The following is a 25792-nucleotide window of genomic DNA, read 5'->3' on the forward strand; positions in this document are numbered from 1 at the left end:
TTTTTTCCCCAAGACTCTGGAGTCAAAAACCATACTTAAGGATACCTATATGATGTATATTGACTTAATATATTTTATTGTATTATTGTTTGTTGTTAAATATTTTCTAATTACATTTTAAACACATTCAGGTCATATCCAGGAGGGTTCTTGGCCCTGTATTTGACATCTCTACTCTAAGAAGTCAAAGTCCCTTCAAAAAAGTCATTTAAAAGTCTTTGAAAAAAGTAGACACATTATTATGTCACATATTTTAACCATACAGTTTAGTTGCAAAATGGAAGTATACGTGGCTTGGGCCAGTTAATCTGAAGTACTTTTTTTTCCTATAGGATTTATTTATTCTGTAGGATTTATATCAATAATTTAAAAACATAAGAAAATTATTTTTAAGGGACTTGGATAAATTACATCTCTGTAAGAAATACAATCTTTAATTGTAGAAGTCTTGGGAGGGAATCTATCTTGAATGAACCTGCTAAAAATATTTAGTTTAATGAAATCAGATCAATTTCTAGTATGAGTAGTATGAATTGTCATTAAATCAATAGCATGTGTAGTCTATTATTCTGATGCTTGATAGGGGCTCTTGTGTGGTCTATTAAAGACTGCAGGCATAAACTGTACATTAAAAATATTTTCCCTTTGCTCAGAATACTTAAGATAAAAATCTCTTAAATTTCAAGAAACTAGAAAGTAATGCTGATGATCACTTACATGCTAAACAGCTTAGCTTATCTTCCATTGAAATCATAATGGAAGATAAATGTGATACAGAATATTCCCTTACCTCCTGGATTTCTTTTCATAACAAAGAATGTTATTTGCATCTGTCAATTATAAATATCTTAAGACATTGAAAGGGGGAGATCTTTAACTATAAAAAGAACCATGAAACTTCCTATTTGCAAACAGTTTAAGTGTATTTAATGAAATGTTTAAAGGTAAGAATCCCAAGAAACAAATTTTCAAACTTAAGAATAATTATCATAATAAAAACATGATGTCATTCGCATGAGTGGTTTGTTTTCTTTGAAAGAGGAACCTTTAGGCCCAACATGATACTGTTCTCCTGTCTGATATCTATCACTAGAAAGCTAGCTCCCTGAGGAAAGAGCATGTCCCTCCATCTAGAGCTTGCCACACCCTTAGCAGCCAGCACAGGGATTGAAATGGGCAATGCCGCATGTTGACACCATCCAGATTGGGTGGATGGAAGCACAATAACTGAATGGGAACGGTTCAATGTCTGCTCATTTTTATAAACTTCAAAAGAGAAGGGAGTGGATTCACTGAGTGGCAGATCAATAAGCATTTGACCACATGCTCCTTTTAGTAGGAAACTCACACACAGACTTTTCTGAGGAATTAATGTGTGTTCAGAAGTTGTGTTTTATTGCTTCCAATAAAGAGACTGACTGTCTTTCACTGTGTTGTCAGAGCCACGTAAAATAATTTGATGACTTAATATATGCAATGAGAATTAGGCTGATATGGACGACAGTCTTAGATTTAGGAAGATCTTGGGTCTATCTCTGACACATATTAGCTGGGTGACCACAAGCAAGTTACTAAATCTATCTGTTCATGAGACAACTATCCAATATTATAAGTCACAGAGGAGTTGCCGAGGCTGGTAGAACTGGTAGGAGTTTTATGCCAAAAGGGCCATAAAGTAAGAAATCACAGGCCTTAAAAAAATGTTACATTACCACTAAGCATGTGTTTGATCATATATGCCTTTAGTAGTAGTGGTATATCAGTGACCTTTTGCTTTATAAAGCTAAAACTTAAATCCTTTCACAAAAAATGAAAGTTTTATCTATTTTCATAGAACTGTTTGTTATGAGTCACTGACATTACATAAACATCATACACTTTACAAGTCAATTTATCTAACATGAACATTAATAGCAAGTCACATTACTCGTTGCTGAGAAAATAACTGAGCACATACAGTTTAAACAAAGCTAAAAAATTAAAATACAAAATAGCTTGAGAAGGGCCAATTATACATCGTAAGTGACCGCTCAAAGTACTGATAGCCAGAATTCTAATACATGAAAATTCACTCAACTGAGCTTTTTCACCCTAAGCAACTTCAAATGGCCTGCCAGGAAGACAACATGGGTACTGTGACCCTCACATGGAACAACCTGCTGAAGGTCTTCCCTGCTCCATGGACTAGAGGGAGACCGAGCTTTCTCCTGGTGTCATCAGGGATCCCAAGCTTTAGGATGCTTCTGTGGGGTCACTGGTTCTGGAGTTCCCTCTGATGACAGATCAGAGCACTTTAATGCCTGTCCATCATGGGCTGTTCATCCGCCCCCTCCCCATGCCTGTTACAGGGGAGCCAGGCAATGTGGCACCAACAATGGGGCTCTCCAGGTCCCTAGTAATCTCTCCTCCCTCAATTCCTGCAGGTTGCCTTTTCCTCCTGTTTTTTTTCTCTGGGTTCACAAGTTGTCACCGGCCATAGCTTGTGCAAATTCACAATGGCTCTCTGATGGACATTCAGTAACTCTGGCAGAAGACTTTTGTGTCATGGAATCTCAGGGACGGTAAAGCTTTGAAGTTTTCCCAAAGACATCTGGGCTACTCTTGTCTTTCAGCTCCACTCTGGGCTCAACACGTGGCCCAGTGGGCAGCCTGTTCCCCATACACATGCTCTTGGATAAGCCTCAATAGCAAAGGTTCTCAATCTCGAGTCCATGACCCCTCTGGCTTCGTTTGCTGAAAGCTAAGGATCCCTCCTCAGAATAATGTTTTTAAACAGATGAAGAAAAAGAAAAAAACTAAGAAATCCCACTTCATGGACCCCAGGTTAAGGATTCTGGCTATATGGGCTGATGATCTGTTTCCAGCTTAGTCTCTCCATTCCAGTTCCCCCTCCACCTTTGTGCTAAGGTGATTTCTAACTCCAAAGCTCCCTACTAGCCACAAGATAAAATATTAACTCCTTGCTTGACTAAATAATCTTGCCTTCTTGCCTTATCTCACACGTGACACTTCATCTCCAGTCTCCAGGACTTTGCCTGAAATGCTCTCCCCCAAGGGCTGCCCCTGCGGATCCTGGATTTCCTTCAAGGCTCTGCTTCAGCACTGCCTCTTGAGAGGATCCTTTCCTGATCCCCTCAGCAGCAAGGGGCCTCCCTCCCTCCTTCCATTATCCTGTAGGTATCACACACACAGTCTGCATCTACTTAGAGATGCACATGTCCCCTCCCTGAGCAAACACCATCAGTTCCTTTGAAGGCTATTGCCTTTCAGGTTTTTCTCAGTCCTGTCTGATTCTTTGTGACCCCATTCAGAGTTCTCTTGGCAAAGATCCTGGAATGGTTTGATACACCTACTCCAGCTCATTTTACAGATGTGGAAACTGAGGCAAACTGGGTTAAGTGCTTTCCTAGAGTCACCCATCTAGAGGCCAAATGTGGACTCAGGAAAGCTTCTGACTCCAGGCCTGGAGCTCTATCCACTGTACCACCTGGCTGCCCCTTAGGGGCATGGATGGATTTATTTTTGTTTGCATCCCTACTCCTTTGGATAATGCCTATCATGTAGTAGGTAATGGATAAGTCCCTTCTGACTGATATGATCCTATGACCAGTTCAACACTTTATACTGCTTGGTGGCAAAGACAGAAGGTAACGTATAAAGTCAAACTAGAATGCATCGACTCATAACGTGCCCTGGCTGCCAATAAGCAACCACTGAAGCAAACTGACCAAACAATGTCCTTAATTACAAAATAAATAGCAAGAGATACTGATGACTTTAGATGTATCAATTACTAGTGACACCAGAACTACCTAAATCACTAAAATTATGTTCGGCATAGTGAGGGCAATGTAGCAGTTGTATTAACTCAGTTGGATAAAAATAAAACAATGAATGCACTTAATTTATTAAGTAGACAAATCTATTAGTGTGGAAGAGAACTTACATGCATGCAAGACAGAAAGCTGAGGACAGAAGAGCTGTCAATCAAAAGGTAACCGGGAAAGACAGTTGGAGCCAAGCCAGCAGCTGAACTAGGCTGAACTTACTTCTGACCTAGGCAGAGACAGACCTTTTTGGCTTCTGACAGAGTGGTGGAGAGGAAGCTTTTGAACTAAGTTTTGGCTGCTTGTGGCTGATGGTGAAGACCCTGAAGCTTCTGCTGACTGACTGATATTTACCTGGCTGGTTAAAAGAAGAAAAGAAGACTAATAGTTGTCTTCATACCTCCCTGACAGACTTTGTGTCACAGTTGTGACAGAACTGCCATTTCCCCAATATCCTCCTAACCCTCATTGTATAGACTAGGGAAAACCCCATCCCTCGTACCTCATTCTCTAACCTTGTTCTGTCTTCCCCAATAAACCTCCTTACTTGAGAAATCAAGAGAAAAGAATATTTCCTCTGAATCTCATAGTTTACCTTGAGTAACCAAAGGGAAAGGGGGAGGGGTGAAGCTGAAAGGCTTCCGAAGGGGGAGGTAAAGGGTGGAGGATAGGAAAAATCTTGATCCATTAGCATTTTAGTATTGATCAACAGACATCCTCAGCAAGTATCTCTCTATTACAAGAATATCTCTTTATTATATAAACAATTATTAAGTGCCTGCCATGTCTAAGGTACTGTGTCAAGTGCTTCAATGTGCTTGGGTAGAATAAAAATTTATCAAAATGCAATGAAACAGGGAGCAGCTCAGTGGATAGAGAATCAGGCTTGGAGATGGGCAATCCTGAGTTCATATTTGGCCTCAGACACCTCCTAGCTTGATGGCTCTGGGTGAGTCACTTAACCCCTATGACCTAGCCTTATTGCTCTTCTGCCTTGGAACCAATACACAGTACTGATTTGAAGATAGAAGGTAAGGGTTTTCTGAAAAATGCAATGAAGCTTAGATGCTCAGTATACTCTAATACTTTTCATGGAAATCTCTGCCCTAAGTAACTATTGTCTATAACATTGAAACCTTTGAGGTTGTACACAGACATTCCCATATGACACTGAGCTTGTAGTATATTTGTTCAGTCACTGTATTTTTTGGAATACCACATAGATATTGATGACTTGGGTATTTATTTTGCTTCATTAATTTTGGGGGAGAATATCAACCTTGCTTACTAATGCCAAAGACCCTCTAGATCACCCTTCAAAGTTTATAATCAGTGGGAAATGAATATTGTAAAGATTTTTAAGGAATTCACCTTTTGACCATCATGCTCAAAAGTCGAAAACCAGGGCTCAGCAGTTTCCATAAGATGTGAAAACATTGCACTAAAAGGGAAAAGGAAAATAGTTATTAATTGTTATAAAAGAAGTTTTTGGAAAGAATGTGTCAAAATGGTTTTTATACTTACTAGGCATCATGCTCCAGGTACTCGGGATTCAAAAGGGCTTTCATTTCCTCACTTTAAAAAACAAAACAAAACATGAGTGACTAATCAAAATTTGTACCTAGGTGTGCATTCTGCATCTATATAGAAAAAAAACTATATTCCTCCATACAGTTCAAATGAGAAAAATTAGCCTTCTGAAATGAAAAAGGAAACCCTATTGAATAAATAAAGTCTTTCCTTTCTATTAAGATCAAAAACAAATTAGTTGCCTTGTCTGTACTACAATGAAGTAGCTATCTTATTATTCCAAATAACAAATTACTGGATGTCACAATTGATACTTTGACTATGCTTGATCTAGAATAATTGATTACTCTACAATCTATCACTGTTTGTCCAAAATGAAAAAAAAATATTGTTCCTGGTCAAATTTGCAGTATCAAAACATTAATTTATTTTGCTTTAATAGCTTCTTTTTTATTGTATTTTAACAGCAATTAATCAGTGACAGCTTTTCTTATCAATCTAGTCTACAGTATTACTTAACTTTTTTGATGGATGGAGCCTATTGAAATATGAGCATTTTTTCCCCCTGGCAATATACTATCTTTTATTTCTAAATGAAGTAAATTCTGTACACAATATTTTGGGGTCTATAATTTTTTTACAACAAAAGCAAACAAAAACAATTTACTCCAATAATCATCCTGGGTGTTTCAAAAGAAATTTTATGCAGAAATTAAAGTTAAAATTGTTGAGATTTAAAATGTAAACATACTATTTGACTAGAAGCTAAAGGAAAATATGATCAGTAAAATTTACAGGGTTAAAAGAGAGATAATGTTATGTAAAATATAGACAACACCCTTATAATATGGCGGGAGCAGAGGAAGGACAAAGTAAAAAAAAAAGCTATGGCATAAGGGAAAGTGATATAAGTAAAAAAAAAAAGAGAAATTCAAATAAAATTCAGGAAGTTTTAAGAAAAGGAAAAAAATCATCCCTTTAACAGGGTAGGGAGGGAAAGGGATATGATGAATTGGGTGGAGATTCCTCAGATTTAGCCATGAAAGAAGAAAAACTCCAGATTGGGAGAGGGGGGAAGGGGAGGCAGCCACAGGATCAGAATGAGAGTGGGGGATTCAGATTCATCAAACTGGACTAGAATTTGGAATAAGAGAGAGAAACCTGCAGCAGCAGACCAGTTTGAGATAGAAATAGAGTTCCTAAAACATAAATTTCTAGTAAATTAATAAAATGGGGGAGGGGGGAGAATGAAGTGCTCTAAATTAGTTTTTCTATTGGTCAAATATGGATTCCCTCTATTCCAGATTATTCACCATCATTTCTCTCTCTTCTTCCTTCTTCCTTTCTTTCTTCTCTCATGAGCTGGAGGTTGGCCTGCAAGGGCCAGATGACTACTTCTCAGGAATGTTCCAGAAGGTCTCAATCATGTACTGTGGTCTGCTGAGTCATTTTTTAGCTGTGTCAGACTGTGACCCCATTTGGGCTTTTCTTGGCAGAGACACTGGAGTGGTTTGCCATTTCCTTTACTAGCTCATTTTACAGAAGACAAAACTGAGGCAAACAGGATTCAGTGATTTGCCCGTGGTCACATAGTTATTCAGCGCCTGGGGCCAGAACTGAACTTTGGAAGATGAGTCTTCCTGACTGAGAACCCGGTGCTCCGACCACCAGACTGACCTGTACTGTGGACTAGCTGGCCCCTCAGTTTGCTTCTGTCACTGACATCCTGGGATTCTTGGCTAAGCCCACCCTCCATCTAGCTGGTCTATCTCAGCATATACATTGGCATAATGTGTTTGTTTTACTGAGTGACAAAGTTACTCAATACTAAATAATTGAATTATTTACTGTTTGGGGTTATTTTTATCATGGTTCCTTTCCATTAGTGGGAGGAACATTTCATTTCAACTTAGTTTTCATTTAGTAAACGAGGTCAGACAGATTTAGAAAATAGAGGGTTGGGGTTCTGGGTAACTTAGAGCTATTTATGGGAACAAGTACATAGGGATTTTCACCTTTGTCTTACCTTTAAGGTATATTTCTTGTGAGTGGCTCACCAATGTGTTTATCTTCCTTTGGAGTATTAGCTCACAATACTGGCCAAACTAGTTTATTTGCTTTAACTTTCCTCTGGGCCCTTGTCCTTGATGTTTCTAATATATCCCAGGAAAGCCCAGCAGTAATGATAATCCCTTATTGGACACCAATTTGCATTATGATTATTGGGTCTAATCCTACTAGACTATAAACTCACAAGTTCTTATTTTATTTCTGTATTGCCACCAGGGTTTAACAACACTCTGCACACAGTAGGCACATGGTATTTCTCACAGCTAGGAATCTCTATACTTATTGCTCCCAATTTACCATAAAAATGAAGGGAAATGAGAGAAATCCCAAAGGTCTAGACAAAATTCTAAGGAAAGAAAACATCTGCTAAGCATGTTTAAATATAGAATCTACCAATGAAAGAAAAATTTCAAAGGATTCATTATGAAAAATAAGTTAATTTTCACTAAATAGACTACTACCAACTTGGGTTTGGGGATCTTTTTAAGCTAAGCTAGGAGTAAAATTGTCGACAATGACAAAGACTATTTAATGAATGGACTACATCGTATTGGTTCTTTTTATTTACATGTCTAGAAGTTACTAATTGACTATCCCTTTTATTATAAAGGCCATTGATGGGGAGAGTAGAGGGATAGGGCAATTATAATGGGATTGAAAAATACAGCTAGACAATAAACAGTAACTAAGGAAGACTTGCCTTGGCCGTGCAGCTTCACTGGCATGTAGGAAGGCTTGGTGGTCACAATGGAGGATAAAGACTATCGGTGCTAACAACTCGTGCATACCCTGAGACATAAGGAAAAGAGCAAGAAAAAGATGTTGATTACAACACACCACAAAGATGTATTTCTATAATGTGCAATAGCTAGTGACATTACCATATACTATGAAAGAAGAAAAAATCATATAGCATCAAAAAAAGTTGTCTTCTTTTTACAAACTGTCAATTCCAACCAAACCACAGCATTTATTCACGGCGAGAGGTTTTCTTTTAAATGACACAGCAGACAATAAATTGGCATGGTAGACAACCTTGCACCTGTCAGTTGCTACAAGAACTATGTTCATAAATATGAATTTCATTTATGCAAATTACAATCATGAGCTTCAGAAGAAAGATCTGCAGAAAGAAGGGGAATGGGGAAAAGTAGACTGGAGGAAATTACCCCCAATGTTTTCATTATATGATGGTTCAGAATTAGGATGTCAGTGGCTTTTAAGTAGAGCTGAAGTCAGCTAGTTTTGAATGTTGGATAATGAAAGGTCCATACGTTATAAAGGTATAACAAAGAAACAAAGATTTCAAAAATATAGCTTTCATTATGTTTGTTGTAAAATATTTTTTAAAAAGCAAGAGAATTTTTTCTGACAAATCAAAGGTCTTAGAATAAATTACGACTTACTAGTCCTGAGGATTAATTGAATATAACTAAGCAACAATATTTAATATTACATTACTAAGATGTTCTATTATACTTAAATTCATTTTAAATAGTGTTGCACATTAATTTTCTAAATAACCTCATCACCACCCCCACATGCCAAAAATATCATATTCTGGATATTTTTCATGGACATCTTGGCTGACTTCTAAAACAAAGGTTAATAAACATAATTTTACTTTACCTTCATGGCTCAGGATTCATCATGATTATCAATTAACAAACTCTTTTTTCATTCAGTGATATAGTCTCACAGACTATTTAGACATATAAGCATATTTATTACACTAAATGTCCAGATATTTTTGTGCTACTTGAATTCTTAGTTCTTTTTAATTCTAGCTTTCACATGTTTACATTCTTCCTGACAATCATGCTGGCCTGCCAGACATTCACTGACATCCCATCTGACTTTTGTGCCTTCACATGCTGGTTCCATGTTTCTAGAATCACTTCCCTCCTCAGCTTCATTCCTTTAGAATCCTGGGCTTCTGGCAAAGATCAACTCTGGGGCTGCCTTATACACCACATTTTTACTGATCTCCCCATTTGTAGGAGTTCTATACACAAGCAATATCCCATTCATCAAATGGATCCAGCAGGAGTAGGCATTCAGGAGTTGGCACCCTTCACCAACCTTCTTTCCAGCATTCACATTCCTGTCCCTGGCTGGACCCTGACACTCCGCTTCCCATTATTTACAGTCTTCTGTGAGAAGAGAAGAGTCATTCTGTCTATCAGGCTCCTGCTAGGTCATCAGGCTCTCATTCCATTGCACCAATCTTCTATTTTTGTGGTGAAAGAAGGAAACACCATTTTGTCACTCCCATCTCCTGTCTGGTCTCCAGACTTTCTCATAAAGAGGGAAAAAGCCATACCATCATGCATCAATCTCCTACCTTTGGAGAAGGGGTTGATAATGCCATTCTATTGGGACAGGTCTCTTGCCTAATCTCCTGCTAGGAGGCACAGTGGATAGAGTTCTAGGCTTAGAGTCAGGAAGTCCTGCATTTAAATGTGATCTCAGATATCTATTAGCCATGTAACCTTGGGCAAGTCACTTAACCTCTGCCTCAGTATCTTAATCTATAAAATGAAAATAATAAAAGTACCAACTTCCCAAGGTTATGGTAAGCATCAAATGAGATAATAATTATAATAGCACTTATCACAGTGCCTGACGTATAGTAAGTGTTATATAAATGTAAACAGTCATTATGATGATAATACTGATATATCACCAACCGTTAAATAAGAAAATAATAGCAGCAACTTCTCAAGTGTTGTTGCAACAATCAAATGAGATACAATTTGTAAAGACTCTTAGCATAATTCCTGGCACATAGGAGGTAGCTCCTCAGTAAATATCTTTTGCTGGAAGAGTTTAAACTGAAATGACCAACAAGACGGTGGACCTGGCGTTTTCTTCAATCCTTACATACTCTCAAAACTCATCAATATAAGAATTATGTGCAAGAGGCAAAGTAACTGTGGCTGTCTTGGCTGGTCAAGAGAGCAGGGAATCTAACAAGGCTAATGTGTAACCTTTGATATGCTATCCATTACTCACTCCCCCACGTAAGGCTGTACATCTCCAGCCTCATACCCTCAAATCCAGTCAGCAATTTCCTTGCTGCTGTCACCTCTGTCTCTTCCGAGGACCCTGGTCATACCCTATCATTCTGTAGAAATAAGGAGAAAATTCAACTCTGTCTGATCTCTGTTCCCTCAATTCCCACATGTAGAGAAAGGGGAGTTGGAGTTAGGTGGAAGGTTGGCTCCTCTGGGGCAGTAGAGGCCTCAGCCAGAAAACTAAATAAAAATTGCTGTGGGCACCTATGTATGTGTGAGGACATGCAAGGCCTGAAGGAAAGGGGGTGACCATCCAGCTGAGGCCAGTGCTGTCTCCTCAGAAGTCACCTGAATGGAAAGTAAATTTCTCCATATCAGAGGAAGTAGAGACAACCCGATCTATCCCTGTGGGTGTGAATTTTAAACACTACTCAGACTATACTTTAGAAGATTTTATTAAGCTATTCCCTTATTGTAACAATAGAGATATACTTGGTTTAACAAGAATCAGGAATGTATTGGGAACTTTTAAAATTACTCCACCCATACAGAGATATACTTTAGGGGAAGATAAAATTGTAAACTCCTGATTGAACAATGAAAGTACTTAACTCATACCTTATAGTGAAGCAAAAATCCTAAGCTAGGTGGTCTATTTTTAGATCTAATACAAAAGGGTGCTAAGTACCTGTAAAGGTTAAATTAATCACAAAAAGGTCAAGTAACTCACAAAAGGCAAGCTTAACAAAGAAGTATGAAGTACTCAGGAGATTTAATCTAACCAGAGAAGGTGAGATCTAAAGAAAGGTGAGAACTAAGAATGGGAAGTCCTGGAAAAAAGCATCTACTGTGATTGGTAGGTGTGAAAATTTAGGGGAGGTGACATAAGAGAAAATTTCTTAAAAAGGAAGGGGTAAAAAGTCAGTTGAAGCAATTCAGTTCAGAGTGGAGATTCTGAACTGAGTTCAAGAGATTGAGTTCAGTGGAGGATGGGAACCCAGCTTGAAGACGGTCTCTTGGTGAGTGATAAGACTGACTCCCTTACCCTTAGGCTCAGGGAGGCCACTTTGGCCAAGGCCTTTAACTACTGCCTGGCTCAGCTTGAGCCAGAGCAATTTAAATTAACACTCTTTCTGACTCTGTCTCTGTTTCTATCTCTGTCTCTGTCTCTCCTTAATTCCTTCTCTCTATATTAATTAAATCACCATAATTTCCAGTTGACTTGGATATTTTATTATTTGGTAATTTTCCCTGTCGACCAAATTAATTTAGATTTTTCAATTCACAATGCTAAATTAGGTGGGGAAAGAATAAAAAAGTGAGTGACAGAGGAATATAAGGGGTGGAAAGACTGAAGATTCTAGCAGGAAGAAAATTCAGTTAAAAACTTCAAGCACAAATAGATAAACATGGAAGCTATAAAACAGAAGGCAAGATGGAATCCAGAACATCTTAATGAGTCCAAACATCTCTGAATATTTCAAGACAAAGACAAATGAATCAATATTTTATAAGTAGAGGGTCTACAAATTTCTAAGAAAGCATAGAATCACAGTTAGATGTCTCAAATGGGCAGGAAACAACTTAAGATCATAGGTTTTCCAGAAGAACACAAGATGTCAAAACACTGAAATATGATTCTAGAAATAATAAAAATGTCCAGAAAGGGAAAAAAAAAGGGCCAGTCAAAAGAATCTGCAGAATGCCTTCAGAAAACCAAAACCAAAACCTTTGTTAAACACTGAAACAGATAGTAGTTAAAATGAACAATTCCAGTGACAAATTCTGCAAGCAACCAAGAGAAAGAATTTCAAATATAAATTAAAAGAAATTCAAATTGCACAAGATTATTTGACACACCAGAAACTGCAAGAAGACAATGGAATTGTTCCAAAGAACTCAAGTTGCAAGTAAAGCAAAGTTGAGATTAGTCATCAATGAAAAAAAGATAGAGGTTCAATAAAAGAAAATTTGAAGCAGGAAACAGCCAAGAAATTATTTGTTTTGTAAACAACACAGACAACAGAAATATGAGGAAGATAAATAAAGATTATTGGCAGCTAGACTATCAATTAATCAATAAATTGTTGAGTTCCTACAATATGCCAGGAACAGCACAAAGTTGTAAGAATGCAAAAGAGGGCAAAGGCTCTGCTCTCTAAAAGACTACAATAGGGGAGACAACATGTAAACAAATATATACAAAATATGCTATCTAGAGAATAAAATGGGAAGTAATTAACAGAGGAAAGGGCACTGGAATGTAGAGGGGTTAGGAAAGGCTTTCAATTAAAAAATAGGATTTTAGTTGGGACTTAAAGGAAGCCAGTTGAAACAGTGGAACCAGCTGGATGGCTTAGTGGATAAAGCACTAGGCCCAGAATCATGAAGACCTGAGTTCAAATCCTTCATCAGACACTTACTAGCTGGGTGACCTTTGACAAGTCACTTAACCTGTTTGCCTTGCTGTTCAACTTTCAGTGTCAGTCTTACTCCCTCTTCCAGAGTCACTGAAGTTAGAGACAAGACATAATAGTCAGAATGACTGGTGATGGCCCCGGGTGCAGTGAATGACCCCTAAGCACTCTGTGGCCTCTGCTTCAGCTGCCTTCATGACTGGCAGAACAATTTTGCTCTGCCCTTTGTTCTGGAGGAAGTCTTCAAACGTTTGGGGTAGACATCCCTCCCTATCTCAGTGAAGGGCTGAAGGCCTATCACTTATCCCCCCACTCTCTAGTGAGCCTGTCTGCAGAGATGGTCCTCCTGGGCTCCTGCACATGCTACAGGTTCTAGGAGGCATGGGTGAGAGTTGGGTCACAGGGCAGACACCAAAGGTGAATGAGTAGCCCTGTTTGGCAAGACATCCTAGGAGAGGCGCCTGTCCACTCCTTACACCTCTTAATCTGCTGGAAGAGGAAATGACAAATGCCTCCAATATCTTTGCCAGAAATAACCCCAGGACAGTATGGACAAGGAAGTGGCAGAAACAAGTGAATAATTGAACAACACAAAGAAAGATGGGGGTGGGTTGGGGTCGGTCACTAGAGTACTCAGAGGAGAGACTGTTCCAAACAGGTAGCACAGCTAGAGAACATTCCTGGAGCAGAGATGAAACAGCCAGGAAGCACCAGGGACTTGAGGTGTAAGGAACCTGAAGACTGGTGAGGAAGGAGAGAAAAAGCCCTGCCAGAACAATACTTCTTGGTGTTCTTTGCTGGCTCTTTCTAGGTCAGGTCCACTAACTGTTAGGTATCTCTAAAGCTCTGTCTGAGTTCCCTATTCTTTTTTCTCTATGTCATCCATCAGTGATTGAATGATTGCTAGGAATAAAGAACACTGATTTCTACTCTTCAAGTTTATTGAATGTTAATAGGAAAAGAAGGTGCTATTTTAATTATATGAATGGTTTTTCTCTCTATGTATCAGTTCATACACATTTCCCTAGTTTTTTCTAGGCTTAAGAATTCTGAGCAACATAATTGCCAGGTATGACTTTGGAGGATCGAGGATGACAAATGGTATCCAACAGTTGCCAAAAAGAGGTTGAACTAATAAATATGCTGAATGAGACAGTTCCTGGACAAGGACAAAGTTGTCTTACTTATCTATATATATGCAACAAGAATTCTGTTTTTCTTGATTTTTTTCTAGAGGTGGGGGAAGAGTGGAGCAAGTGGAAGATATGGAAAACATGTCTTGTTAATTTTTAAAAAAATAATAGAAAGAAAAGAGGAGAAGATGTGGCTTACATATTTTTCATGTTGGAAGCTCATTATCAATAATGTTGTTGAATTTGATTTGAGTTTGGTTTTATCTTTTTAGTGTTGTCTTTATTTTTATTTTCTTAATCTTTAAAAATACTGTTCATTGTGCATTGCTTTCTTCATGAGGTATTACTTCATGGAAGTCTTTCTATGTTTCTATAAATTCTTGAGATTTGGTATTCCTAAGAAAATCATAACATTCTATTACATGAACATAACAGTTTGTTCAGTCATTCTGAAGTAGTTGGTTATATATTTTAATTTCTTCTCTTTTATCATTATAAATGATTCTGTAACATTTCTGTACTTATGGGTCTTTTATTGTAATTTTTTTTCAGAGTTTCATTGAAGAGCCAGTTTCTTCTGATTCATGATATTCCTCCATTATTCTAGCAGTTGGTCTTTCACCTTCTCACCTAACTTTGTATGTAAAGCTGCTTGTACTTATAAGTTCAGGGAAGCTTCTTGAGGACAATGACAATTTTGGTTTTGTTTCCTTTTAGGCTTAGTTTACAATGTTTCTTTTATGATTGACACTTAACTGACTGACTCTTTGTTTATAAATCAGCACTAGGACAAAGAGGATGAATGTCTAATCATTCTTGCAAAATTTTAAATTGCTATTTCTAAGTTATACCAATGCAAATTATACATGCAAGCAATTAATGTACCTATCTTCTTACAGTACCTGTAATGAAGTTTTCCATCTTTAATACCCTTCTTAAATTTGATGGGAGAAACTTTTATTAGTTATCATTTAAAAATTTTTTTTAATTAATTTAGAATATTTTCCCATGGTTCCATGGTTGATGTTCTTTCCCTCCCTCCCTCCTCTCTCCCCACCTCCCAGAGCCAATTTCACTGGATTTTACATTTATCATTGTTCAAAACCTATTTCCGTAATATTAATATTTGCAATAGAGTGATCATTTAAAGTCAACATCCCTAATCATATCCACATCAAACCATGTAACCAAGTAAATGTTTTTCTTCGTTCGTTTCTGCTCCCACAGTTCTTTCTCTGGATGTGGATAGCGTTCTTTTGCATAAGTCCCTCAGAATTGTCCTGGGTCATTGCATCGCTGCCAGTAGAAAAGTCCATTACATTTGATTTTACCACAGTGTATCTGGCTCCGTGTAAAATGTTCTCCTGGTTCGACTCTTTTCCCTCTGCATCAATTCCTGGAGGTCGTTCCAATTCACATGGAATTCTTCCAGTTCATTATTCCTTTTAGCACAAAGTATTCCATCACCAACAGATACCACAATTTGTTCAGTCATAACCCCAATTGAAGTGTATTCCCTAATTTTCCTTTTTTTTTTTGCCACAACAAAGAGCCAGACTAAATATTTGTGTAGAAGTATTTTCTTTATTATCTCTTTGTGGTACAAGTCCAACAGGGATATGGTTGGATCAAAGGGTAGGCAGTCTTTTAAAGCCCTTTGGGCATGGTTCCAAATTGCCTTTCAGAATACTTAGATTAATTCACAACTCTACCAGCAGTTTATCAGTGTCCCGGTTTTGCCACATCTCCTCCAACATTTATTACTTTCCTTTGCTCTCATACTGGCCATTCTGCTAGGTGTGAGGTGGTACCTGAAAGCTGTTTTGATTTTCACTTCTCTAATTATAAGAGATTTAGAACACTTTTTCATGTGTTTATTGATAGTTTTGATTTCTTTATCTGAAAACTGCTTATTCATGTCCCTTTTCCATATATCAACTGGGGAATGGATTGATTTTTATGTACAATTGATTTAGTTCCTTATAAATTTGAGAAATTAGACCTTTGTCAGAGGTTTTTGCTATAAAGACCCCCCCCCCCCCAATTTGTTGTTTCCCTTCAGATTTTGGTTGCATTGGCTTTGTTTTGAAAAAACAAACAAACAACTTTTTAATTTAATGCAATAAAATTCATTCATTTTATATTTTGTAATATTCTCTATCTCTTGGGGGTCTTAAATTCTATATTTTCCCATAGATCTAACACATATACTATTCAAATGTTCACCTAATTTACTTATAATTTCCTAATTTATATTTAAGCTATTTACCAATTCTGAATTTATCTTGGTATAGGGTATGAGATGTTGATATAAACCTAATCTCTCCCATACTGTTTTCCAATTCTCATAGCAGTTTTTGTCAAACAGTTCTTGTCACAAAAGTTGGGATCTTTGGGTTTATCATATACTATCTTGCTGAGGACATTTATTCCAAGCCTATACCATTGATCTTCCTTTCTATCTATACAAGGATGATATTAGAAATTACATCTTGTTATATTAGTTTAGAGATAAGAAGTAGAGAAGCTGGCTTGAGAAAGAATTGGAGTTTGAAGTTGATCAACAGTGTCAGTTTCAAATGTTGACAGTTTGTAACAGTATTTCTGTGACAGTTACACACTCTTGATGTGGCAGTTACTCTGAGGGAGTTGGGAGTTACTTTCTGGGAGGTAGTAAGGAGTTATGCTCTCTCTCAGAATCCTAACTTGGTTCTTGCTAAAGCACAGCCAACTAGGATTTGCTATTTTGATAACATCAGACAAAGTTAAGAATTATAAGGATAAAAGTATTAGTTTATTATAGAATAGGGAAAATTTGAGTTAGTCAGATTAGGAAGGATCAGTGTAGCCTGTGGACATAGGAAAAGTGGTTCCTTGAAGAACCAGGGAGATTTATTTGGGTGGAATTAGAATCTCTTAAGAGTTAGAAATCCTTTTTAACCTTATATTTTCAATAAATATTTTATTTTTTATAACAAGAGTCTCTTCAGCATCTTGCGCCTGGCCCTGAAGAGAAGTTTACTTATGAGCTTTACTTCACTTATATAAGCTGAGGATACTTTATAACCAAAGTAAGCAGAATATCAAAATCAGTTTATGAGCCCATAATCAATTTGCCTATTAGTTTTACAGTTTGCCTTTTATTTTTACACTTAGCCAGTACCATATTATTTTGATGACCAATGCTTTATAGAATAGTTTAATATCTGGTACTGTTAGGCCCTCATAATTCACATTTTTTTCCCTTAGTTCCATTGACTTTCTGAACCTTTTGTTCTTTCAAATAAACTTTGTTATAATTTTATCTAATTAAATAAGAGTTTCTTGGTAGTTTGATAGGTATGGTACTGAATAAATAAATTAATTTGGGTAGGATTGTCATTTTCTTAATATTATCTCATCTTACCCATGAATAATTAATATTTTTCCAATTATTTAGACCTAGTTTTAAGTGTATGGAAATTGTTTGGTAGTTGGGTTCATATAATTCCTGTGTTTGTATTGGCAAATAGATTCCTAAATATTTAATATTGTCTAGGGTGATTTTAATTAAAATTTCTCTTTCTAACTCGATGCTGAGTTGTATTGGAAATATATAGAAATTCTGATGATTTATGTATCCTGCAACTTTGCTAAAGTTGTTGGTTAATTCCACTAGCTTTTTAGTTGATTCTCTAGGACTTTTTAAGTAATCATATCATCTGCAAAAAGTAATAGTTTAGTCTCCTCACTGCCTATTTTAATCCCTTCAATTCCTTTTCTTCTCTAATTGCTACTGCTATTGTTTTGAGTAAAATGTTAAATAATAGAGGTGATAATGAGCATCCTTTCTTCACGCATGATCTTATTGGGAAGGCTTCTAACTAATCTCCATTGCATATGATGCTTAAGGATGGTTTTAGATATATATTGTGTATTATTTTAGGAAAGGCCCATATATTTATACTTTCTAGTGTTTTCAATAGAAATGGGTGTTGTATTTTGTCAAAGGCTTTTCCTGCACCAATTGAGATAATAATGTGATTCCTGTTGTTTTGACTGATATGGTCAATTAAATGAATGGCTTTCTTAATATTAAACCATCCTTGCATTCCTGGTATGAATCCCACCTGATCATAGTGAATAATTCTCATGATCACTCGCTGAAGTCTTTTTGCTCGTATTCTATTTAAGATTTTTGTATTTAAGTGCATTAGGGAGATTAGTTTATAGTTTCCTTTCTCTGTTTTTCATCTAGCTGGTTTTAGAATCAATGCCATATTTGTGTAATAAAAGGAATTTGGTAAAACTTCTCTTTCTATGCTTATTTTTCAAATAATATGTATAGTACTGGATTAGATGTTTTTTAAATGTTTGATAGAATTCACTTACAAATCCATCTGGCCATGCGAATTTTTTATTAGGGTGTTGCTCGATGGCTTGTTCAAATTCTTTTCCAGAGATGGAATTGTTTAAGTATTCAATTTCCTCTTTTGTTAATCTAGGCATTTTACATTTTTATAAATATTCATTGATTTCACCTGGATTGTCTTATTTATTGCCATAAATTTGGGCAAAATAGTTCTTAATAATTAACTCATCATGAGAGGTGAGGTCACCTTTTCCATCTTTGACAATTCTATTTTGATTTTCTTCTTTCCTTTTTAAAATTAATTTAAACATTACTTTATTTTGTTTTTGAAAGTAGCAGCTCCTAGCTTTATTAATTAATTCAATAGTTCTTTTACTTTTGATTTTATTAATTTCTCCTTTGATATTTAGGATTTCCAACTTAGTTTTATCTGGAGATTTTTAATTTTTTCCCTATTGAGTTTTTTAATTTGCATGCCCAATTCATTGACCTTTTCAACCCCTCTGATTTGTTGATATAGGCATTCAAAGATATAAATTTTCCTCTGAGTACTTTTTTTGGCTGCATCCCATAGATTTTGATATGTTGTGTCCTCACAGCCATGCTGTTCAATGAAATCATTGTTTCTATGATTTGTTTTTTAACCAGCCAATTTTGGAGAATTGTGCTATTTAATTTTCAATTAATTATTGATTTGCCTCTCCATATACCTTTACTCATTTGAATTTTTATTGCATTATTATCTTAAAATGTTGTATTAATTATTTTTGCTTTTTTGCATTTACTTGCTATATTTTTATACCTGGGTATATGATGAATCTTTGTGAATGTACCATGTGCTGCTGAAAAGAAGGTGTATTACTTTTTTCTCCCTATTTATTTTTTCTTCATATGTCCATTAACTCTGATTATTTAAAGATTTAATTCACATTTCTTCATTCTCATTTTTTTTGTTTGATTTACCTAGATCTGATAGAAGAAGGTTCAGGTCTCCAACTAGTATAGTTTTACTATCTATTTCCTCCTTATACTCTGATATTTTCTCCTATAAAAATCTGTCATTTGGTGCATGCATGTTGAGTGTTGCCTGTTTCTTCATTTTCTACACTGACTTTTATAAGGATATAATTGCCTTCCCTACCTATTTTAATCTTATCTATTTTTACTTTTTACTTTGGATTTGTCAGATAATATGATTGTGATTCCTGACTTGTTTTTCTCAGTTGATGTACAATAAATTTTGCCCCAGCCTCTTACCTTTATCCTGTGTGTGTCTACCTGCCTTGTGTGTGTTTCTTGTAGACAACATATGGTAGGATTTTGATTTCTAATACACTCTGCTATCTGCTTCCTTTTTATGGGTGAATTCATCTCATTCACATTCAGAGTGAAGATTACAGCCTGTATATTTCCCATCATTTTGATTTCCTCTATTAGTCCTGCCCTTTCTTCTTTCACTATTTCCTTCTACAGCAGTGTTTTGTTTTTAATCTGCCCCCCCTAAACCCCACCCTTATTTTAATTCCCTCCCCACCCCCACCCCCTCACTTCTTATTCCCCTCTTATTATTCATTAAGGTCTATTAATCACACCCCCCACCTCACTCCCTTTTAATACTCCCCACCCCACTCATACCTCTTTGTTTTTCCCTCTCAACTTCCCTGTAGGGTAAGATAGAATTCTATACCCCAACAGACCTGACTGCTCTTCCCTCTCAGAACTAATTCCCCTAGAGTAAGGTTTAAGTATTACTTATTACCACTCTCTTTTTCTCATTCTTATTATAGTATTCTACCTACTCCACCCCCATATGCCTCTCTTTATGTGGTATAATTTACCCTATTTTGTTTTTCCTTAAAGTTTCTCTTAATGTCATCCTCTATTCCTCTACCTTCTTTTTACATATCATCTTAAACAATTTATTAACACAATCTAAGCCTATGAATAATTCTTCTATATATAATGATAATCAAAATAAATTTTAAGAGTTAGATATGTCATTTTTCCATTTAAAAATATATTCAATTTATCCTCAGTCTAACCCTTACCCCCCTCCCCTTTCTTGTTTAACTGTTTATGGTTCTCTTGAATCAATTTGTATTTGGACATCAAATTTTCCATTTAGTTTTCATCTTTTCTTTAGGAATGCTTGGAAATCTATTTTACTAAATTCCCATACTTTCCCCTGAAAGTACATAGTCAGTTTTGATAGGTACTGATTCTTGGTTGTAGATTCAATTCTCTTGCTTTCCAGAATATCATATTCGAAGCCATAATTACAGTCATTTAGTGTTGAGGTTGCCAGGTCCTGCGTAACCCTGACTGAGGCTCCTTGATACAGGAATTGTATCTTTCTGGCTGCTTTCAATATTTTCTCCATCTCTTGGAAGGTCTTGAATTTGATTATTACATTCCTGGGGTTATTTTTTGAGGATTTAATGTAGGAGGTGATCTATGGACTCTTTCAATGACTATTTTGCCCTCTTATTCAAGAATATCAGGACAGTATTCTTGGGTAATTACTTTCTTTTTTAAACTCTTACCTTCCGTCTTGGAATCAATACTGTGTATTGGTCCCATGGCAGAAGAATGGTAAGGGCTAGGCCATGGGGGTTAAGTGACTTATCCAGGGTCACATAGCTGGGATGTGTCTGAGGCCAGATTTCAACTCACGACCTTCTGTGTCTAGGCCTGGTTCATAATCCATTGAGCTATACAGCTGCCCCTTTGGGTAATTTCTTGTAATATGTCAAGTCTTTTATTTTTTCTCCCAGGTTTCAGGTAGAGCAATGATTCTCAAATAGTCTCTTCTAGGTTGGTTTTCCAGGTCAATCATTTTCTGTGAGATATTTCCTGTTTCCTTCTATTTTGTCATTCTTGTAACTTTGTTTTATTAATTCTTGCTGTCTTGTGAGATCATTAGCTTCTACTTGCTTGAAACACTGGTTTTCTGCTATGATTTTTTTATTTCCCTTTTCAGTTTGGTCTATCCTGCTTTTCATGGCTTCCAACAGGTCAATTCTGGTCTCCAATTTCTTTATTACTTCATTTGATTTCTGTGCCTCTTTTTACATGTGGGCAATTTTGTTTTTTAAGTTGTTATTCTCTTTTTGAATTATTTTCCTTTCTTTTTTCAACATTTCTTCCCATTTTACTTCTCACATTTTAACTTGGTTCTTGAAGTCCTTTGAGTTCCTTGAGAAATTGTGTTTGTGTGTTTTAAAATTTTGAACCATGGAACCTAATATCCCAAGAATATCTACTCTTCCCAGGGTTTCCTTTTCTTACATCCCTATATTACATCCTGGTGTGGATTAGCCTATAAATGGGCTGATCCCATGCTAGGGGAAGTCTTTCCTGGGGCTAGAGTAGGCAGGCTGCTGGGGCTCTGACTCTTATCTCTGCTTACACCCTTTTCACTCTCTTACCCCTTATTTTTATCCTTACATTATTTGGCAACCAGCATAATGGATTTTAGGACCTTTTAGGTGACTAGAGTATACCCATCCCTGCCCCAGAACTCTTATTAGAGTTTCCCAGGCTCATTGCCTATCCCCACCCACCAAAACAAAAATAAAGTGGGAATACATGTCTGTAGTGGCTTCCTTCCCTCTCTTTCCCTGTGCTCTTATGTTTTGGCTCCTGTTCCCACTACACCTCCTCTTCTTTGTCTCTGGGCCTCTTTATCTTTCCACATTCCTCCTCTTCCTTCTCCTCTTTCCTCCTCCCCCTCTTGCTTAACCTCATCCTCTTCAGACCACCACTGAGACCACCTCTGAGCTCTTCCTCCATTCTCCTCCTTCTCCCTGCTGTGAACTCTTCTCAGAGCCCACCTCCTGCCATCTTCTTGCATTTCCCTCCTTCAGCCTAGCCCTTCCAGCTGCTTGCCTGCTTCTCTTTCTATTCCCCCTTTCCATCTCCAGCCTAGCTCCTCAAGTTGCTCTCCTCCTCCTCAAGCCCAGTGGCTCTCACAGTCAGCTACTTTCCTGGTCTCCCTAGATGAGTACCCATTACTACTGCCGGTTTCTGGCCATGGCCAACCCCTCTCCCCACCAATGTGATCCTTCACCTCAGATGTGGCTTGGAGTTTTCCCCTATCTCAAGTGTATTGTAGCTGTTTAAAACCCCCACTTTCCTCCTCCATTTGCTGCCCAACCCTGTCCCTAGGCTCCTGCCATTGGTGGGGAGGGGTTTACACTTGATACCTTAGCATGCACATGGGGGTCTCCTGTTCCAAACTCTGCACCCAAAAAAACTTGCCTCCACAAAAATTATTTATTGTTTTGCTACCCAGCTAAAACCAAGGAGACAAGATGTTGCAAACCATGCTTGCAACTTTAAAAGAAAGGCTTTTGTCCCCAATAGGTTTTATACAATTAGAAACCTTAGGAGTTTATGCTGGCTCAATCTTTTGATATTCGTAGGAGGTTTTCTTTTTATTAACCTCAACATCAAAAAACAAAAAGCTATCATGCTCCAAATTCAGACCCAAATACAGGCCCAAATGGATGATTAAAAAAAAAAACAACGCTTGCCTGGTCTCCAGATTCAAAAAGAAGATCCCTCTACTCCTATACCTCAGATGCATTTTCTCCTCTCTTGTCTTGTACAGCTACTGGCCACCCCACCCTCCCCTGCACCTTCTTCAAGTTCCCTTACCTCTTCTGTCCCTTGTCTCAGCTCTCAGCACTGCCCATCTCCAGTCCAACCCTGCCCTCTCATCTCAACAACTCTTCCCCCTCTGGAACCCTCCACTTACTTTCTCTGTATCAACACAGACATCAAGACAAAAGACAAGAACTTCAACTAATTCATTTAAAGTTTTTTTCCCCCTAAAGGGAATTGCGCACTTTAAATGGGCATTGGTAAGTAAAAGCACTGCAAACCTTTTACTCCCAAAGATATTAAGAAATTCAAGCAAAATGCCCCTTGTTTTGAGGATGAACCTATTGTGGTCATTAAAACCCTTGAAAATATATTTTGTACATATGATCCTGCATATCAAGGTTTTCAAAAAAAAAAAAAAACTTGCTCCAAACTTTTTTTTGACAGAAATGGAGAATGGTAAAATTATTTCTATTGTTAATAAAGCCCAGGGAAGGAATGTGGTTCTCTGATCAGATCAAGGCTCAAAATGGGATGTTAATGATGGAGAATATTTACAAATATGCCGTGCAAGAGAAGTACTGCTAAAAGCAATGAGAGACTGCTCTGATAGCCTAGGAATATGGACCAAGTTTGAGAGTCTTAAGCAATCAGATGTTGAAACACCCTCACAGTTTATGAAAAGACTCATTGAGATGGGTGGAAGATACATAGAACATGACCTTTCTAAAGAGAAAGATGTCAGGCAAATTACAAGAGGGTTTTTTAATAAATGCTGCAAAGTGGTCCAACATTATCTTAAGACAAATTGCCAAAACTGGCTTAATAAAGACCTTGAGGAATTGAGGAGGATCATAGTATCAAAAGGCCACGAACAGAAAAATGTGGAGATCAATGACTTGTTATGTGAATTTCAAAACTACTCAACCCTGATTTCCATGTCACATTTAGAAACATTAAGGAAGGAACTAATATCTTTAACTGAAATATTTGATTAAAAAGAAAAAAGAGAATGAAGGAAAAAGAGGCCTTTACCCCTTTGTAGAAATCTCAGTACCAATTACTTATATACCACTTCTGTGCAAAAAGGAGTCACATAATGATGAACTATAAGAACTACAAACAAGCAATTAGAAATAATAATCCAAGAAATAATAACTTCAGAAATTACCACTTTAGAAATAATAACAATTATAGAAATAAAAATCAGGCAACAGATAACTCACATCAAAATGCCCAACAGTGATATATAAAGTGGAGCTCATCCATGCAATACTCAGGGTGAAACTGCCCAAGGTAATACCCAAAGATCTTTATGAACTTGTCAAGGGGGAGAAAGGGCACTAGAATAAGAGGGTACATCACAGACACTGATGTCTTAATGCCAGTTATCCCTATCCACTTCTCCCCATAGTGATCAACCTCATGTAATCCTGAAGGTTGAAAACATTTATTATGATTGCCTCTTGGACACTGGGGACTTAAGATCTGTATTGATGAGTACACACGTAATTGTGATTGCAATTCAATTGGCTCACAAAATGTAATGAGACCATCCTGAAAGCTTTCCCTTTGGATGGTGTCTGTAGGACCCTTAGGAGGGAAACATTCTTTCTTCTAATGCCCAGCTTCCCTATAAATCTCCTTGGAAGAGATCTTTTATGCAAGCTTAGAGCCACAATAAATTGCTCTAAAGATGGCTCTGTCACTAGACTTGCCTGAGGAATCATTAAATTTTCTCCCTGTACTTCTTTCAAAGTCAGTAAATGATGGAACACATTTTTACAATACCAGCTGATATTCCAGAATCTCTCTTGGGAACATCATCTTCTGATGTTGGCCTCCTTAAATCAGTTGTTCTTGTTCATATTAAGACCAAATCTGGTCTACCTCCTTCCATTCCTCAGTACTTTCTTTCAAAGGAAGCAATTGAAGGAATTACCCCAGTGATAAATTAATTAATTGAGTGTGGTGAAATAATTCTGCAAATCTGCATATAATATATCCATGCTACCTGTAAAAAAATCCAAAATTAGAACCTGATGAAAAACCTGTCTATAGATTAGTCCAGGACTTAAGGGCTGTAAATAATCATGTCATGAAAAGACATCCTGTAGTTTCAAACCTAACCTCAATTCAATCTAATATTCCTAGCATAGCTACATAATTTATTTTAGTAGACTTGTGCTAGGCATTCTTTTCCATACTGATTCATTAGAATTGCTGGTTCCCATTCTATTTCTTCTAAGGGCATTGAAGAAATTCAAAAATTTAACAAACCCTTGTAAGAAGCAATTGCAGGAAATTCTTGGAGCAACAGGGTTTTGTAGGCAGTGGATCTCTTGCTATGGGGAAACCACTAAGCCCCTTATAGCACTAACAAAAAAAAAATTGGTCCCTAAACCACTAAAATTAAGAGGCGGAACACCTATGAGCTCTTTCAAAATTAAAACAGGTTATCTATCCTGTCTGCCCCTGCTCTAGGCATCCAAAATTACAACAAACTATTTACTTTATATGTACATGAATGGAGAGGGGCAGCTTCAGGTGTTTTAACTCAAAACTTCGGACCTACTCAGAGCCTAGTTGCTTATTATTCAGCACAGCTGGAACCAAGTAGCACCTTTTGAACACCTACAAATTGAGTTTATTACTATGCCAAAAGTTGGACTGTATAAAAATTGTCTGGTCATAGTAGATCCACCTGACCAGATGGCCTGAAACATTTCCTACTGCTCAAGGCACAATGGCTTTTGTTGCCAAAGTGCTTTTAAAGTCAGTAAATGTCTTTGGCCTGACAGCATGCATTCATTTGGATACAGGAACTCATTTCACTGATTTG

At 37.0% G+C, this 25792-nt stretch overlaps 1 protein-coding gene across 33 annotated transcripts in view; it reads right to left on the reverse strand.

Moving 5' to 3' along the window:
- Positions 1 to 25792, reverse strand: part of TBC1D5 (TBC1 domain family member 5) — a 682585-nt gene that overhangs the window by 182325 nt on the left and 474468 nt on the right. For all 33 annotated transcript variants that reach the window (XM_016426458.2, XM_007505143.3, XM_056800296.1 and 30 more), the window contains 3 exons: positions 8128 to 8216; positions 5352 to 5402; positions 5199 to 5268 (listed from right to left, as the gene is read on the reverse strand). In XM_016426458.2, coding sequence (XP_016281944.2) covers positions 5199 to 5268; positions 5352 to 5402; positions 8128 to 8216 — 210 coding nt within the window. The remainder of the gene's footprint in view (positions 1 to 5198; positions 5269 to 5351; positions 5403 to 8127; positions 8217 to 25792) is intronic.

The sequence above is a fragment of the Monodelphis domestica genome, chromosome 5, assembly GCF_027887165.1.
Source record: "Monodelphis domestica isolate mMonDom1 chromosome 5, mMonDom1.pri, whole genome shotgun sequence".
NCBI lineage: Eukaryota > Metazoa > Chordata > Mammalia > Didelphimorphia > Didelphidae > Monodelphis > Monodelphis domestica.